This window comes from Anomaloglossus baeobatrachus, chromosome 7 (assembly GCF_048569485.1).
Source record: "Anomaloglossus baeobatrachus isolate aAnoBae1 chromosome 7, aAnoBae1.hap1, whole genome shotgun sequence".
Classification (NCBI taxonomy): Eukaryota; Metazoa; Chordata; class Amphibia; order Anura; family Aromobatidae; genus Anomaloglossus; species Anomaloglossus baeobatrachus.
In genome coordinates, this window is record NC_134359.1 from 275,029,662 (window position 1) to 275,046,925 (window position 17,264).

Below are 17,264 nucleotides of genomic sequence, written 5' to 3' on the forward strand. Positions count from 1 at the left end.
GGCAGCCGCCTTGGTAGCGGTTCCTCCGGCTGCCTTTTTTGGGCGTGATTGAGCCCGCCAGGAATCTGAGCTCCTCTGATCCTTTTGAGTCCTTTTGGACGAGGAGAATTGGGACCTGCCCGAGCCTCGAAAGGACCGAAACCTCGACTGACCCCTCCTCTGTTGGGGTTTGTTTGATCTGGGCTGGGGTAAGGATGAATCCTTACCCTTGGACTGTTTAATGATTTCATCCAAACGCTCACCAAACAGTCGGTCACCAGATAATGGTAAACTGGTTAAACACTTTTTGGAAGCAGAATCTGCTTTCCATTCCTTTAACCACAGGGCTCTGCGTAAAACCACGGAGTTGGCGGACGCCACTGACGTACGGCTCGTAGAGTCCAGGACAGCATTAATAGCGTAAGTCGCAAATGCAGACATTTGCGAGGTTAAGGACGCTACTTGCGGCACAGATGTACGTGTGACAGTGTCCACCTGCGCAAGACCAGCTGAAATAGCTTGGAGTGCCCATACGGCTGCGAATGCTGGAGCAAACGACGCGCCGATAGCTTCATAGACAGATTTCAACCAGAGTTCCATCTGTCTGTCATTGGCATCTTTAAGTGAAGCCCCATCTTCCACTGCAACTATGGATCTAGCCGCAAGCCTGGAGATTGGGGGATCCACCTTTGGACACTGGGTCCAGCGCTTGACCACGTCAGGGGGAAAGGGATAACGTGTATCCTTAAGACGTTTGGAGAAACGCTTGTCCGGATACGCATGGTGTTTCTGGACTGCCTCTCTGAAGTCAGAGTGGTCCAAAAAAGTACTCAATTTACGCTTGGGATACCTGAAATGGAATTTCTCCTGCGAATCTGCCTCCTCCACTGGAGGGGCTGAGGGAGAAATATCCAACAATCTATTGATGGACGCTATAAGATTATTCACTATGGCGTCACCGTCAGGTGTATCCAGATTGAGAGTGGTCTCAGGATCAGAATCCTGATCAGCTACCTCTGCCTCATCATACAGAGAATCCTCTCGCTGAGACCCTGACCAGTGTGATGAAGTCGAGGGTCTCTCCCAGCGAGCTCGCTTAGGCTGTCTGGGACTGTCGTCCATGTCAGAGCCTTCAGCCTGGGATGCATGGGACCCCCTCGGAGCACGGATTAGTTCCAACTGAGGGGGACCGTGGAGCATTGATTCCTCAGTGTCCATGATCCGAGTCACCGGCCTGGACTGCAAAGTTTCTAGAATTTTAGTCATAGTCACAGACATTTTCTGCAAACTCTGTCCCCGTCACCGGGGCAGTATTAACAGGTGGCTCTCCCTGGGCCACTACTAGCAGAGACTCCGGCTGCATAAGTGCCACAGGGACCGAACATTGCATACAATGGGGGTCAGTGGAACCTGCCGGTAGAACAGCCTCACATGCGGTACAAGCAGCATATAAAGCCTGTGCCTTGGCACCCTTGCTTTTTGCGGACGACAAGCGGTTGTCTCCTCAGAGCAATCTAGGGGTATATAGCCAAGAGCGACCGTACAGTGCAAATATGAGTACGAACATAAAGTACACAAAACACTGTGGCACTAAAGGGGTCAGCACCTAGGTGCTGCTTACCGCCCGCTTAAAAGCGGGTGTGTGGTCGCCAGAACCCCCTTGTCTGGGTCTCCCAGGGCCTGTGTCCGTTCTCCAGCCCAGACTGCATGCAGGAATGGCTGCCGGCGTCCAGTGAAGAGGGGCGGGCCGTGGGCGTGCCCCAGACAAAGTGCGGGAAACCAGCGTCTCACTGTGCCCAGTGAGAGGGCTGGAGTATGTAAATAAGACTCCAGCCCTCGGCGCTGCTATCGTACAGCGTCTCGCCCCTTCCCTGACTGGCAGGCCTGGGGCGGGAAGGAAACGAAACTAGGCCGCAAAAGCCGGGGACTCGATTTATAAGCGCTGCCGTCGTAAAAGCACGGTCAGCGCGGAAGTCCCCGGCGCACCACAAGTCTCAGCCGCGCCGCAGCCTCTAGCCGCGGCCGGCGCGGCAGTTCCCCCACATTAACTCACTCAGCAAAGCTGCAGTGAGTATAGCCCAAACGCACACCGCTGTAGTCCCCGGCGCACTAACACACCCAGCAATGCTGGAGTGTGTCTGTGTGTGTTCCGTACGGGGACACAGAGTACCTTAACGTTGCAGGGCCTTGTCCCTGACGATACTCAGCTCCCTTCCAGCAGGATCTCCGGGTCTGTGGATGGAGCCCGGCCTCAGAGCCTGGAGGCCGGAAAGATCCCACTTCACCCAGAGCCCTCATGGGGATGGGGAAGGAATCAGCATGTGGGCCTCAGCCTCCGTACCCGCAATGGGTACCTCAACCTTAACAAACACCGCCGACAAGAGTGGGGTGAGAAGGGAGCATGCTGGGGGCCCTAGTATGGGCCCTCTTTTCTTCCATCCGACATAGTCAGCAGCTGCTGCTGACTAAACAGTGGAGCTATGCGTGGATGTCTGACCTCCTTCGCACAAAGCTTGAAAACTGAGGAGCCCGTGATCCCACGGGGGGTGTATATGCAGAAGGGGAGGGGCCTTACACTTTTTAGTGTAATACTTTGTGTGGCCTCCGGAGGCAGTAGCTATACACCCAATCGTCTGGGTCTCCCAATCGTCTGGGTCTCCCAATGGAGCGCCGAAGAAAAGTTGTGTAGATTGCCCTAAAATAATCAAAGCTCAAACTTGCTGTTAAATGTTTAACCCTTTTGGCAAAATAAAAGGACATCTGAAGGATAAGGCCGCTTTTACACTGCGTTCCTCTCCCCGTTCATTGGTCCCATTGGAGCATCCGTTCGAACCCCCCGCAAAACAGGGTTTGGACGTATGTACCAATGGAATCCCAGTGTACTCTGTCGCGCACCATTTTCAGGCGCATACGCCTATTGGAGGCGCACACCCAGCTGTAGCAGACTGCATCTGGGTATCAACCTCGAGTAAGCATAAACCCCCGAAAATGGAGCACAACAGACTCCATCTGCACCATTATTGTCCGAGGCCCTATCAGCGCATACATCCAAATTCCGTTTTTTTTTTTTTTGGGAGGGGAGTTGGGTGGGAGGGGTTCAGATAGAGGCCTCGACAGGACCACTGAACAGGGAGAGGAACTCAGTGTAAAAGCACCCTTAAGCTGACATAGTAGACAGAAGGTAAATGTTATGTATTAACTTTTTATGTAGTATAGTCATTTGTTTTATTGGTATAAACATAACAAAAGAATTAGGTTGTCACCATGGAGTTAACATGGCGTCTTCCCAGTGTGAGTTCTTTTATGTCTAACAAGTTGTAATTGCCTAACAAAACATTTCCCACATTCTGAACATGAAAATGACTTCTCCCCTGTGTGAATTCTCTCATGTGTACGAAGAGAAGATCTATCTGTAAAACATTTCCCACATTCTGAGCAAGAAAATGGCTTCTCCCCTGCGTGAATTCTCTCATGTCTAAGAAGAGAAGATGTATCTGAAAAACATTTCCCACATTCTGAGCAAGAAAATCGCTTCTCCCCTGTGTGAATTTTCTCATGTGTGAGAAGATGAGATTTCTGATGAAAACATTTCCCACACTCTGAGCAAGAAAATGGTTTTTCCGCTGTGTGAATTCTCTCATGTGTAAAAAGAGAATATCTATGTCTAAAACATTTCCCACATTCTGAGCAAGAAAATGGCTTCTCCCCTGTGTGAATTTTCTCATGTGTGAGAAGATGAGATTTCTGATGAAAACATTTCCCACACTCTGAGCAAGAAAATGGCTTCTCCCCTGTGTGAATTTTCTCATGTGTGAGAAGATGAGATTTCTGATGAAAACATTTCCCACATTCTGAGCAAGAAAATGGTTTCTCCCCTGTGTGAATTCTCTCATGTGTACGAAGAGAAGATCTAAATGTAAAACATTTCCCACATTCTGAGCAAGAAAATGGCTTCTCCCCTGTGTGAATTCTCTCATGTGTAAGAAGAGAAGATCTATCTGTAAAACATTTCCCACATTCTGAGCAAGAAAATGGCTTCTCCCCTGTGTGAATTCTCTCATGTGTACGAAGAGAAGATCTATCTGTAAAACATTTCCCACATTCTGAGCAAGAAAATGGCTTCTCCCCTGTGTGAATTCTCTCATGTGTAAGAAGAGAAGATGTATCTGAAAAACATTTCCCACATTCTGAGCAAGAAAATGGCTTCTCCCCTGTGTGAATTTTCTCATGTGTGAGAAGATGAGATTTCTGATGAAAACATTTCCCACACTCTGAGCAAGAAAATGGTTTCTCCCCTGTGTGAATTCTCTCATGTGTAAAAAGAGAAGATCTAAATGTAAAACATTTCCCACATTCTGAGCAAGAAAATGGCTTCTCCCCTGTGTGAATTCTCTCATGTGTAAGAAGAGAAGATCTATCTGTAAAACATTTCCCACATTCTGAGCAAGAAAATGGCTTCTCCCCTGTGTGAATTCTCTCATGTGTAAGAAGAGAAGATCTATCTGTAAAACATTTCCCACATTCTGAGCAAGAAAATGGCTTCTCCCCCGTGTGAATTCTCTCATGTGTAAGAAGATTACTTTTCTTCAGAAAACATTTCCCACATTCTGAGCAAGAAAATGGCTTCTCCCCTCTGTGAATTCTCTCATGTGTACGAAGAGAAGATCTATCTGTAAAACATTTCCCACATTCTGAGCAAGAAAATGGCTTCTCCCCTGTGTGAATTCTCTCATGTTTAACAAGAGAATATTTGCAACTAAAACATTTCCCACATTCTGAGCATGAAAATGGCTTCACTCCTATGTGAATTCTCCAATGAATAGCAAATCTCCTTTTATCTGTAAAACATTTCTCACATTCTAAGCATAAAATTGTCTTCAACCTTGTGTGCGCTCTTTGATCTTTCACACTTCTGACACTACTGTTTTGCTTAACAGTCTTTGATAGATTAGGAGATAGTTCTTTAACAGGATCAGATGATAGTTCTTTCTGATGATTTGCTGAGAGTATATTTGAGATGTGTCCTTGCTCTTCATATGTATCTTGTGTGATGCTACAATCATCTGCTTTAAAATATGAAGGTATCAGATGTGCTTCGGAGGTGCTGGTACAGTCATCTGCCAAGAAGAAAACGTATTTGATTTTTAAACAAAATAAACTTAAATTATAGTAATCTAAATATGAAAATTACAAATTTAAGTAAAAGTAAAAAATGTCGTAGAAATTGTCTGTAATATTCTATTAAGTGTCTAAAATGTGATGATTGGCTAGGAAATCAATTGTAATAATGTGGATTACTGATCACTGCTCAGTGCAAACATCACATGTCAAACAATAAAACATTTGTCATTGATCGAATATTTTATACCGGCGTTAAAATTATCGTTGTTGGCAACGTATCCCTTTGTGTAAATAGAGAATGTTCTGCAATATAAAATGCATAAGAGAACAGAAAAACCATCAGTATACATCAAAATGAAAGTTAATGAGCCTCAAACTTGTTATATCATCAGTTATATTCTCCCTGCAGCCGGTCTCTTTGAGCCTTCAGGGACAGTAGAGGGTTGTATCAGACCTCTCTCTCTGAGCAGTGACTGTTACAGCTCCTTCCACCGCCTCGGTGACTACTTCAAGTTGCACAGTGCAGGGTGGAGGAGCCATATGTTCGTGTATTAGGAAGCAATGGCATTGCAGCACACATAAGTCTGGATAAACCCAGGGAATTTTCTGCTCTTAGGCTATGTGCCCACGGGAAGAGTGTCCTGCGGATATATCCGCAGAACATTCTGTAGGAGCTCGCAGAAAACCACAGCACAACTTTGTTTACATGCTGCGGAATATCCTACGGATATGCTGTGGTGTCCTGCATTGAGGATACAGTACCATGGCTTCGGCACTGTATCCTCAATGCAGAACCAGTGCTGGAGTGATCCCCCGGGGGTGCATACTTTCCTATATCACGCAACACGTCACTTTCCCGCCTTATAATCTACTCCTGGCTGTGACTGTCATCAGTGTGTCACAGCCTGATGTGATCTCAGGGGGGGATCTGGGATCAGAAGGTCACTGTGTGTTGTTGATCGCAGATCCCCTTCTGTGTCTGCTCGTCGTTTACCCCGAGTTGGAGAATATTAAAATTTCTTCTAGCAGTGAAAGGGTTAAGGTTCATGTAAATGCTGCAGTGATCTAACAGGTAGTTGTTAAAGGGATAGTTAATCAACAAATTTGTCCTTTACAATTAGTTTATATTATCGTGTGTGCATAACCTATCTCACTAAATGCCCGATTGGAATCCCATCCAAGGGACAATGAATGCGATTGCACTATAGATGTTTAATCAAATGCGATTTTTTGTGAAAAAATATACAAAACTTCCAAAAAAGTGGAAAGCAGGGAGCCACCAGGAGGGACATAAACCAAAGTGCTATAAACCATAAACCAACGCACAGGTTCTTATTTAAAATGCATCGTTTTAATTGGTTACGGGCCACCAGGAGGGACATAAACCAAAGTGCTGAAGCTGATAATATGTATAATTATAATAAATAATCCGCCAACTGTTATAATACACTGTAATTATACAATATTTGTGTGTGTGTATATATATATGTGTATATATATGTATGCGTATAATATATATATATATATATATATATATATATAATTACATATACTATTAATAAAGTCAATTATCAGTATCCATTTATAGACAGAATTTAATATGTATATAACAATTGAAGATTGCGCTCGTGAAACTACAAATAATTAAACCTTATAGCCGCATCCCCTAAAAGCTGGGTCTGTGTATCGTGGATAACCAAGTGTATACACCACCCACAGAGCCAATTAAGGTGCAGTATACAAAGGAAATAGAATGCGCATAGGTATATGCGACCCGTCAAACAATATAACCGCATGTGAGGGAGATGGCACTGACCTGCGGCTATATGTCCGATATCGTTAGCATATAAGTGAAGGCCAGCTGGCTGTGTTCATATAAAAGGCTCCATAGTAACCCAAAATTTGACACATTGTCCACATCACATGCAGGTATATCACAGACATGGCATCACATATAACACATGCAAAAGCTCATATTGGCGATATTACCAATCCTGTAAAAACTATCTGTTAATAGAATCAATGGCATTGAAAAACAGCATTTACTTTATTACATTCAACAGCATTGGCGTGCCCCTCCACCTCTGACGTACGTTTCACTAATGCTTTCTCAAAGAGGCATGTCAGGGTGGGGTCAAGCAGTCTATATAAAGTACCCGTAACCAATTAAAACGATGCATTTTAAATAAGAACCTGTGCGTTTCTCAGGTGACTATGGCGCATGGAGCTCTGACTGCTCACCTCCATTCAAATCACTTCCGCATTGCGCACACTGGAACGCAGGTGGAACCATCAACTTCAGCACTTAGGTTGATGTCCCTCCTGGTGGCTCCCTGTTTTCCACTTTTTTGGATGTTTTATATATTTTTTCACAATAAAATCGCATTTGATTAAACATCTAAAGTGCAATCGCATTCATTATCCCTTGGATGGGATTCCAATAGGGCATTCATTGAGTTAGCTGTTAAAGGGAACCTGTCAGGTGCAATATGCATCCAGAACCACGAGCAGTTCTGGGTGCATATTGCTAATTCCTGCCTAAAGGCCCTGTCACACTAAGCAACATCGCTAGCAACATCGCTGCTAACGAACAACTTTTGTGACGTAGCAGCGATGTTGCTAGTGATGTTGCTTAGTGTGACATCCAGCAACAACCTGGCCCCTGCTGTGAGGTCGCTGGTTGTTGCTGAATGTCCTGGGCCATTTTTTAGTTGTTGCTGTCCCGCTGTGAAGCACAGATCGCTGTGTGTGACAGCGAGACAGCAACAACTAAACGTGCAGGCAGCAGGAGCCGGCTTCTGCGGAGGCTGGTAACTACGGTAAACATCGGGTAACCAAGAAGCCCTGTCCTTGGTTACCCGATATTTACCTTCGTTACCAGCCTCCGCCGCTCTGTCAGTGCCGGCTCCTGCTCCTTGCACATGTGGCTGCAGCACACATCGGGTAATTAACCCGATGTGTACTGTAGCTAGGAGAGCAGGGAACCAGCGCTAAGCAGTGTGCGCTGCTCCCTGCTCTGTGCACATGTAGCTGCAGCACACATCGGGTAATTAACCCGATGTGTGCTGTAACTAGGAGAGCAAGGAGCCAGCGCTAAGCGGTGTGCGCTGCTCCCTGCTCTCTGCACGTGTAGCTGCGTGCGCTGGTAACCAAGGTAAATATCGGGTTGGTTACCCGATATTTACCTTAGTTACCAAGCGCAGCATCTTCCACGCGGCGCTGGGGGCTGGTCACTGGTTGCTGGTGAGCTCACCAGCAACTCGTGTAGCGACGCTCCAGCGATCCCTGCCAGGTCAGGTTGCTGGTGGGATCGCTGGAGCGTCGCAGTGTGACATCTCACCAGCAACCTCCTAGCAACTTACCAGCGATCCCTATCGTTGTTGGGATCGCTGGTAAGTTGTTTAGTGTGACTGGACCTTAAGGGGTGCTTCACACACAGCGAGCTCGCTGCCGAGATCGCTGCTGAGTCACGCTTTTTGTGACGCAGCAGTGACATCATTAGCGATCTCGCTGTGTGTGACACTGAGCAGCGATCTGGCCCCTGCTGCGAGATCGCTGCTCGTTACACACAGCCCTGGTTCGTTTTCTTCAAAGCCGCTCTCCTGCTGTGACACACAGATCGCTGTGTGTGACAGCAAGAGAGCGACAAATGAAGCGAGCAGGGAGCAGGAGCCGGCATCTGACAGCTGAGGTAAGCTGTATCCAAGATAAACATCGGGTAACCAAGGTGGTTACCCGATATTTACCTTAGTTACGAGCCTCTGCAGCTCTCACGCTGCCTGTGCTGCCGGCTCCGGCTCTCTGCACATGTAGCTGCTGTACACATCGGGTTAATTAACCCGATGTGTACAGCAGCTAGGAGAGCAAGGAGCCAGCGCTCAGTGTGCGCGGCTCCCTGCTCTCTGCACATGTAGCTGCATTACACATCGGGTTAATTAACCCGATGTGTACTGTAGCTAGGAGAGCAAGGAGCCAGCGCTCAGTGTGCGCGGCTCCCTGCTCCCTGCTCACACTGGTAACTAATGTAAACATCGGGTAACCATACCCGATGTTTACCTTAGTTACCAGTCTCCGCAGCTTCCAGACGGCGGCTCCGTGCAAGCGCAGCGTCGCTTGCACGTCGCTGCTGGCTGGGGGCTGTTCACTGGTCGCTGGTGAGATCTGCCTGTTTGACAGCTCACCAGCGACCATGTAGCGATGCAGCAGCGATCCTGACCAGGTCAGATCGCTGGTCGGATCGCTGCTGCATCGCTAAGTGTGAAGGTACCCTAACTGTCCTTGTATACAGTAGCATAGATAAAGAGATCTTTAGAAAAAGTATTTCTAAAGATCTTTATCTTATGCTAATGACCATGGGGGACTAGTCCCATGGGCGTTATATCCCCCGAGTAGTCCGCCTTTTTAGCATGTAAGTATGCCCACCAGGGCCCACAGGGGCATACTAACATGCTATTCAATTCAGCATCACCAGTGGTGACGCGCGTACCTGTGTTTGCTGCAACCGCATTTCTGAATGCCAGGCACGTCCGGTCAAGTGAAGTATGAAGCCGGGTGTATGTGTCCCAGCTTCAGAGAGGTCTAATGCGCATGACTGCAAGTGCCTGGCATTCAGAAGAGCGTTGACCGGGAATGCTGGTGACGCATTGAATATGTTAGTACGCCCCTGTGGGGTAAAATCTGGGATCTATGGAATTCCTCTCCCAGCACACTCACAGAAACTTGAGAGAGAGGTTAATGTAGCTAATGATTCTTTTTGCTATTTGAAGGTGTGACATCCTCCAGCGGCAAATAGTGATAGTATGGTTATACTTTATTTTTGTCTGTTGTGTTATTTCTGTGATCTTTAGTTATAGTTATCTCAGACTAATTCTGAATAAGCTGCCTGCATGTCTATCACAGAGATACTTTGATTGTTCCAATGTTAAAGTAGATAGACGATAACGTTGCACCAGATATGGTTGAGATTAGCTTTGATGCTTGATTGGTACTTTATAATTTGTTTTTTGCTATGTACAATCCGTGGTGTACCATGTCTGACTTGACTATTTTGTTAATAAAACGAAGTTAAAAAAAAATAAAAAAAATACTACTGCGACATACAGCACAGCCAGGGTTCTCACACATACCGCTAATCACATTGTCAGCCATATATAATCCATATTTTAGCTGAATGAGGGAATTTATGGCAACAAAAACTGAAACACACAAAACAAAGGGAAAAGCAGGAGCCTTATACTGACCAGTCTCATGTCCGTCTGTAACACTGCTTCTGGGGCTGCTCATACTACCTCCGGGGCTACTCAACAGCCTTCATACATATGCACTGCTTTCCCTGTCCACCGGCAGTTGCAGCGTCTCCGATTAGTTGCAGTCAGACCGCGCCCCTCCCGTTGTGACAGCGTGTCTGACTACTTTCAATCACAGACGCTGTGTGTGTCTAGATTGGTGTAAAGATAAATAAAAAAAATTGAGGTAGGGTCCCCCATATTATGATACCCAGCGCAGATAAAGGCTATGTATCAACATAAGACATACATATCCCAATTTTGTAACCCAGTCATGATAAAGCAAACAATCCTGGATGGCTGCAGGCTGCTATTTTTAGGCTGGGGGGGTCCAGCCTGAGAATACCAGCTCCCAGCTGTCGGCTACATCATGGCTGGGTATCAAAATTGAAGGAGACCACATACAGGTTTTTAAAAATTATTTATTTAAGTTATTTGTATAAAAAAAGCTGCATGCGGTCCTTCTTATTTTGTTACACAGCCAAGATAAGCACACGGCTGGATGCTGCAGCCTGTAGCCATCTGCTTTACCTGTGCTAAGTATCTGAATATGGTGGACCCTAAGCCAATTTTATTTATTTTTACACCAATCTAGGAACTCATACAGCGTCTGTGATTGAAAGCAGTCGGACACACAGGGTGGGGGCGCAGTATGACTGTAACTAATCACAGACACCGGCATTGCCTATGGGCGAGGGCAGCAGTGCATATGTATGAAGGATAATGAGTGGCCCTGGAAGTAGCGTTATAGCTGTGTGTGAGACCGGTAAGTATAATGCGCTTGCTCTAATTCCCCTATCCCTTATACCACCATTTTAAAGCAAAACCTAGAAATTATTCCTAAAAGGAATGGTCTGGTCCAAGAGGATAGACATAGAACCTAAAAGAATAGGTGACCCCTAAAGTATAATGCCAAAATTGTTAATTAGGGAAAAACCCAAAAAATTTCCACAGGACCACAATAAAAATGAAAAAGTGAAGAAATATTTTATTGAAATCATTTATAAAGGAAGGTGAAGCAGTAAAACAAGGAAGAGTGGCCGAGATGGAAAATGCCACACAAGGGAAAAAGAGGAAAATACACTGCAACCAACCTCCCTAGTGACACCCAGTAAATCTAATATATAAGGCCTCTTTCACAGGTCAGTGATTCTGGTACGTTTGTGCTTTTTTTAAAAATGTACCAGAATCACTGACATACGCAGACCCATTATAATCAATGGGTCTGCTCACACATCAGTGATTTTTCACTGAACTTGTCTCCATGCAGCGTGCACCCGTGGCCGTGATTCTGCACGGAGACCTGTCAGTTTTTTTTATGGCATCACTGATAACCCACGGATCACACTATGGTGTGATCCGTGTGTGATCAGTGAAACACGCACCATAAAATCACGGACATATTAAATATTTTCAACTTACCTTGCCTGTGATTCGCTCTGCCTGCTCCGTTCTCGGCAGCTCCTGCCTGGCTCATGAATATTCATGAGGGCAGGAACTGCAGACCAGGAAGTAGGTGCTGAGAGCGGAGGGCGGACGCTGCAGAGCAGGAGACTTCAGCGCCGTGGACAGCAGTAATGAAGGCAGGTGAGTAATGTCCATGTGCAATCACGGATCACGGATTGCACATGGACAACCCATGTGTGCCGTGAATCACGGAACACGGAGGGACATGTGCGTGTTTTACACGCCAGTGAAGAACATCAGTGTTTTTCACTGACGTGTGAAACGGGTCTAAAGCTGAGTGTATGTATGTATGTATGTATGTATGTATGTATGTATGTATGTATGTATGTCCGCTAAAGGAATTTGCACCATCGCATTTACAATCACGAAATTTTGCACAGACACTCCACGTGACCCAGGGAACGTCATAGACTATGTTTTGACGGGAAAATTTAACCCCGCGCTTTACAGTTACTCTACGCAATCCTGCCTCCATTAAACTGAATGGAGGTGGGAGCTACAGGCTATTAATAGAAACTGTCAGTGGTTGCTATAGGAACAAATAAAATGCTTTTTTTTTTTTTTGTTTTTTTTTTTAAATTCTTTATTTTAAAGCCAAACTCGTAACTAGACAAAACATCCCCTGCTCCCCGCGGGGACGCAGGTATTATTACAGCAATGACATAATGTATATACAAACAGTCAGCACACATCTACAGTTCCCATCCCCACTACTACTCGAGTCTGGCCCAGTTTACACTTTTTATAAGCCGACCCAGCTTAATGATAGTAGGGAGAAGAGCAAAGAAAAAGAGATCAAAGCCTAAAGAAGGTTGAAGGTCTATAGAGAGAGAGAGATGAAAAGAAAGGGGAGGGAGGAGAAAGCAGGAGGGGGGGCCAGAGAGTGGTGTAGGAAAAAGGGAAGGGAGGGAGGGGGGAAGAGGAAGAGAGAGAGAAAAAAAAAAAAAAGGGGGGGGAAGGAGGGAGGATCACGACTCCTGAGGAACAGAGAACAAATCCGCGTACTCTGCCGAGTAGGTGAACTCCAACCATGGAAACCATGTCCTATAAAAGTCTTCCTGACGGTCGTTAATAGAGGATGTCAAATCCTCCATATGCATCAGATCGTTAATCCGAGAAACCCACTGTGTCAGCGTGGGGGGGGTAGTAGACTACCAGCCAAGCGGAATGCAAGACCTGGCAGACATGACCAGGAATCTAAGCAACGATCTCCTATATTTAGAGACCAGGAGTTCGGATAGCTGAAGGATAAATAGCTCCGGACCCAGTGTCTCAGATGTGCTGGTCACCCGTCTGATTACCTCCCCCACCTCTGACCAAAACCGCTGCAGAGAAGGACAAGACCAAAAAATGTGCACAAAATCACCCTCCCCCAGACCGCATCTCCAACAAGCAGGGTCAGCTGAGGGAAACATTCTATGGAGTCTGGTCGGGACCCTGTACCACCTAGCCAACAGTTTGTAATTAGCTTCCAACAGTCTGGAACTGATCGAAGTTCTATGTGTCAACTGGAGGATGTTGTTTCTTTGTGAGTCGGATAAACTGATCCCCAGGTCCCTCTCCCACTGCAGTAGGTAGGCCGGGGGGGGCAAATCTCCCGGATCTGTTAACATATTGTATACCAGGGATAGTGAGTGTCGAAGGACTCCCTCTCCTAGGCACAACTTCTCGAATCCCGTAGGAGGTCCGGCATACCGACTGAAATGAGGGAGGGAGTGCATGAAGTGCCTCAACTGCATAGCCCTCCATTCCCCCAGGGGACCCGAGTGCAAGAGGCCCCGGATATCCGCTAGTGAAGGCCATTCCCCCTCTCTACCCAGATGGCAAGCTCTGAATTTGCCCCCCTGAACCCAATTTCTAAAGACCGGGTCCGAAAGACCAGGACGGAATTCCGGATCACCTAGTATGGGTGACATAGGGGAAGGCACTGGCAAGAGGAGACGTCTGACCTCCCCTCTCGAACAGCATTCCAGAGTGGCGCCAATGGTGGGATGGGATCTCAGGGCAGGCAGGGAGAGGTTCAAAAGCCAGGGGGTGGCCGGGAGGTGTATTTCCGAGAAACTCTGTTCTAGGGCCACCCACGGCTTTGTTCTGGAATGGCGGCACCAATCCACTACCCTAACCATATGCGTGGCCAAATAGTACTTTTTAAGGTCTGGGATACCCAGGCCTCCCCTACTCTTAGGTCTGCACAAGAGGGACCGGGAAAGTCTCGCAGGTTTGTTGGCCCAGATAAATTTAATATGTAGAGAGGCCAGTTCCTTGAAGAAAGAGTTAGGAATCCTAATCGGCAGGGATTGAAAGAGGTATAATAGACGTGGCAGGATATTCATCTTCAATATTGAACATCTCCCAAACCATGTGAAGTAACCCTTCCCCCAGTTAGCGCAATCTTTTCTAATAGATTGCAGAAGCGGGAGATAATTCAACTTATAGATTTGGCCAGCGTCCGCAGACAACTGAACGCCCAAATATTTCAAAGACTGGCTAGCCCACCTAAACTCGAATGCGGATTGTAACGATGTGACTTGCTCAAGGGGGAGAGATATATTTAGGGCCTCCGATTTTGACATATTAATTCTAAAGTTGGATAGAGAGGAGTATGTTTCCAACTCTCTCAGAAGATTAGGGAGGGAAACCCGAGGATCGGTAATGAAGAAAAGCAAGTCGTCCGCATAAGCCGCAATTTTATAAGTAGTACCTGAGACGTTAGGGCCCGATATGTTAATGTTGCCTCTAATCCGACTGAGCAGGGGTTCCAAAGTCAAAATAAAAATCAGGGGCGAAAGAGGGCAACCCTGTCTTGTTCCATTACGAATGGGGAATCTCTCTGAAAGGAGACCGTTCACTCTGACTGCTGCCGAAGGGCTGCTGTACAAGGAACAAATCCAAGCAAGCATCATGCTCCCCAACCCCACCGCCCGCAAAACCTCCTCCATAAAAATCCAGTTCACTCTGTCAAACGCTTTTTCTGCGTCGGTCGACAGAAGCATCAAAGGCAGCCCATCGGATTTTGCCTTGTGTATTAAGTTCAAAGCCTTAGTCGTGTTGTCCCTTGCTTCCCTACCCGTCATGAACCCAGCCTGGTCCGGGTGAACAATCTCCCCCAGCAATGGAGATAGCCTATCCGAAAGAATCCTAGTGAAGAGCTTCAAATCTGTGTTGAGGAGGGAAATGGGTCGGTAACTAGAGCACGAAGTAGGGTCTTTGCCCTCTTTAGGGATGACTACTATATTAGCAGCTAGGGTATCCCTTGGCAAGGGGGCAGCTACAGAATGTGGAACACGGTTGAATGCTGAGAGAAATGGGGAAGTCAAAATGGAATCCAGTTTTTTGTAATAGAGCAGAGGGAAACCATCCGGGCCAGGGGCCTTACCTGTGGGGGATTTTTTAATTGCAGACCGGTATTCCTCCTCCGATATGGGCCTTTCCAGGTCGGCCACGGCCTCCGGCTTGAGATGTCCCAAGCCGGAGTCCGCTATGTACCTCCGTATACGGCTACGCAATTCCGTCCTGGCCCTCTCAGACCGCCCCTCATCAATTGCATAGAGGGTGGAATAGAAATCTTTAAAAGCGGAGGCAATGTCTTTCGGCAAAGTAGCCCACCTGTCTCCCGAGGTGTGCACCTTAGAGACGTATCCTCTCGCTCTCTGTGTCCTCAGAGCTCTAGCCAGGGTCCTGCCACTCTTATTGCCAAATTCGTAGAAATGCCGTCTACACTTAGCCAATGTTCCCCTAGCCTTATAATATAGCAGGGACCGCAGCTCCTCCCTCTTCTTGACCAAAGTGGCCCCCACGTCCCCTCCCAGAGACCCCTTGTGTATTGCCTCCAGCTCTCTAATGTCTGCCAGAATAGATGTAACCTTAGCTTCCCGTTCTCTCTTCAGACGAGCCCCATGTTTGATGAACAGTCCCCTCACAACACATTTGTGCGCCTCCCAGACTATGCCCGGGGACACCTCTCCCCCCCACTACAGCTGAAATATTCCCTCAAGGCCTCCCTTATTTCCTGCATTGTCACTGGTTCATCGAGTAGCGAAGTGTTCAGGGTCCACTGACTCTGCCTCCCAATGGGGCAACCGAGGGATAGAGTTATTATGATCAGGGCGTGATCAGAGAATGATATGCACTCGATTGAGGAAGCCACCAGAGAATGTAGATCCCCATGTTTAAGGAAAAAGAGGTCTAACCTGGAGTAGCAGTCATGTACAGCCGAGTAAAATGAGAAATGTTGTGAATGCTGTCTGGATGGGTTCCGCTCTTGGGCTCCCCCCGGTGGTCGCCGGTGTTGGTGCATTGAGGTCTGTGACTGGATTGTTGCACACCTGATTTTTAGTGCTGGCTTGATTTGGATATAGGGGTGTTTGGACCTCATGCTGTTGCCAGTCGTCTGATAGCTTCAGGCCAGAGTGGTTCTGCTCTCCTGCCTTCCACTAAGATAAGTCTATAGTTTTGTTTCATACATTTTGTATGCTTTGTGATTCGTGCGTTTGCATATTATTTCTGAAGGTATTTGTGTTTACCTAGAATTGTTTGTACCTTCAGAAAGGGGGAATTTTCTCCCTGGTAATCCATGTTGGAGATCTTAGTTACAGGGTTTCTTGTTAGTCATTTTTTCTGCAGTGTTACCGAGCATTGTACGGAGTACGTACATATGAGTACTAGGTTACTCACACCTTTTTGCATACTCCATGTAGGATATTAGGATTTTTATGCGGACTCCAGAGTTCACTATCCTGTCTTTTTGTATCCTAGAAATTAGCATATGGCCTCACTTTGCTCAATCTAGCTCTGACTGTGTGCGCCCTTTCATCTTGCTAACCGTTATTATATGTGGTGGTCTTCCAATCTCCTTTGGGAAAATCTGCTCTGAGTCAAGATAGCTTTTCCACTTTCTGCTTTTAGGTTTATGTAGTTCTCCAGCTGAGTTTTAAGTACATAGGGAGCGTTAGGCGTACTGCCCGGCTGCTTCTAGTTGTTGTTAGGTTCAGGGCTGAAGTCAGCATTAGGGCCCTACGGCTCGGGTAAACAGCTCCATGGTAGTTGTTGAACATCGTATCATATAACTCCCCCTTTTTCCTCGGTGGGCTGCCGCCGCATCGTGCGGAGGGGGAGGGCAGGATGGCGTGACACTGGGCGCACTTGACCTGCTCTACTCTTTCCTCTATACATTCCCATGGACACATACGCATGTGCTGTCCCGGACTACCTCGCACTGTGGTAGTTGAGCGTTGCCGTGGTGATGGGGGGGGGATGACATATGTCCTCCTTCCCATCATCCTCGGTGGGCCACCGGCGCATTATGTGGGGGAGCAGGACAACATGGCGCTGAGCGTGTTGATTTGTTCTATTTGGGACTTTGTGAAAAGGGGTATTAAAACCCTTCCCTCCCCATATAGCCACGCCTCCTGA

The 17,264-nt window shown here is 46.9% G+C and overlaps 1 protein-coding gene across 1 annotated transcript in view; it reads right to left on the reverse strand.

Moving 5' to 3' along the window:
- Positions 1 to 2,625: 2,625 nt before the first annotated feature.
- The window catches only part of LOC142246725 (uncharacterized), a 329,582-nt gene continuing 314,943 nt past the window's right edge, over positions 2,626 to 17,264 (reverse strand). The window contains exon 13 of the mRNA XM_075319778.1: positions 2,626 to 4,694. Coding sequence (XP_075175893.1) covers positions 3,250 to 4,694 — 1,445 coding nt within the window. The 3' untranslated portion in view covers positions 2,626 to 3,249. The remainder of the gene's footprint in view (positions 4,695 to 17,264) is intronic.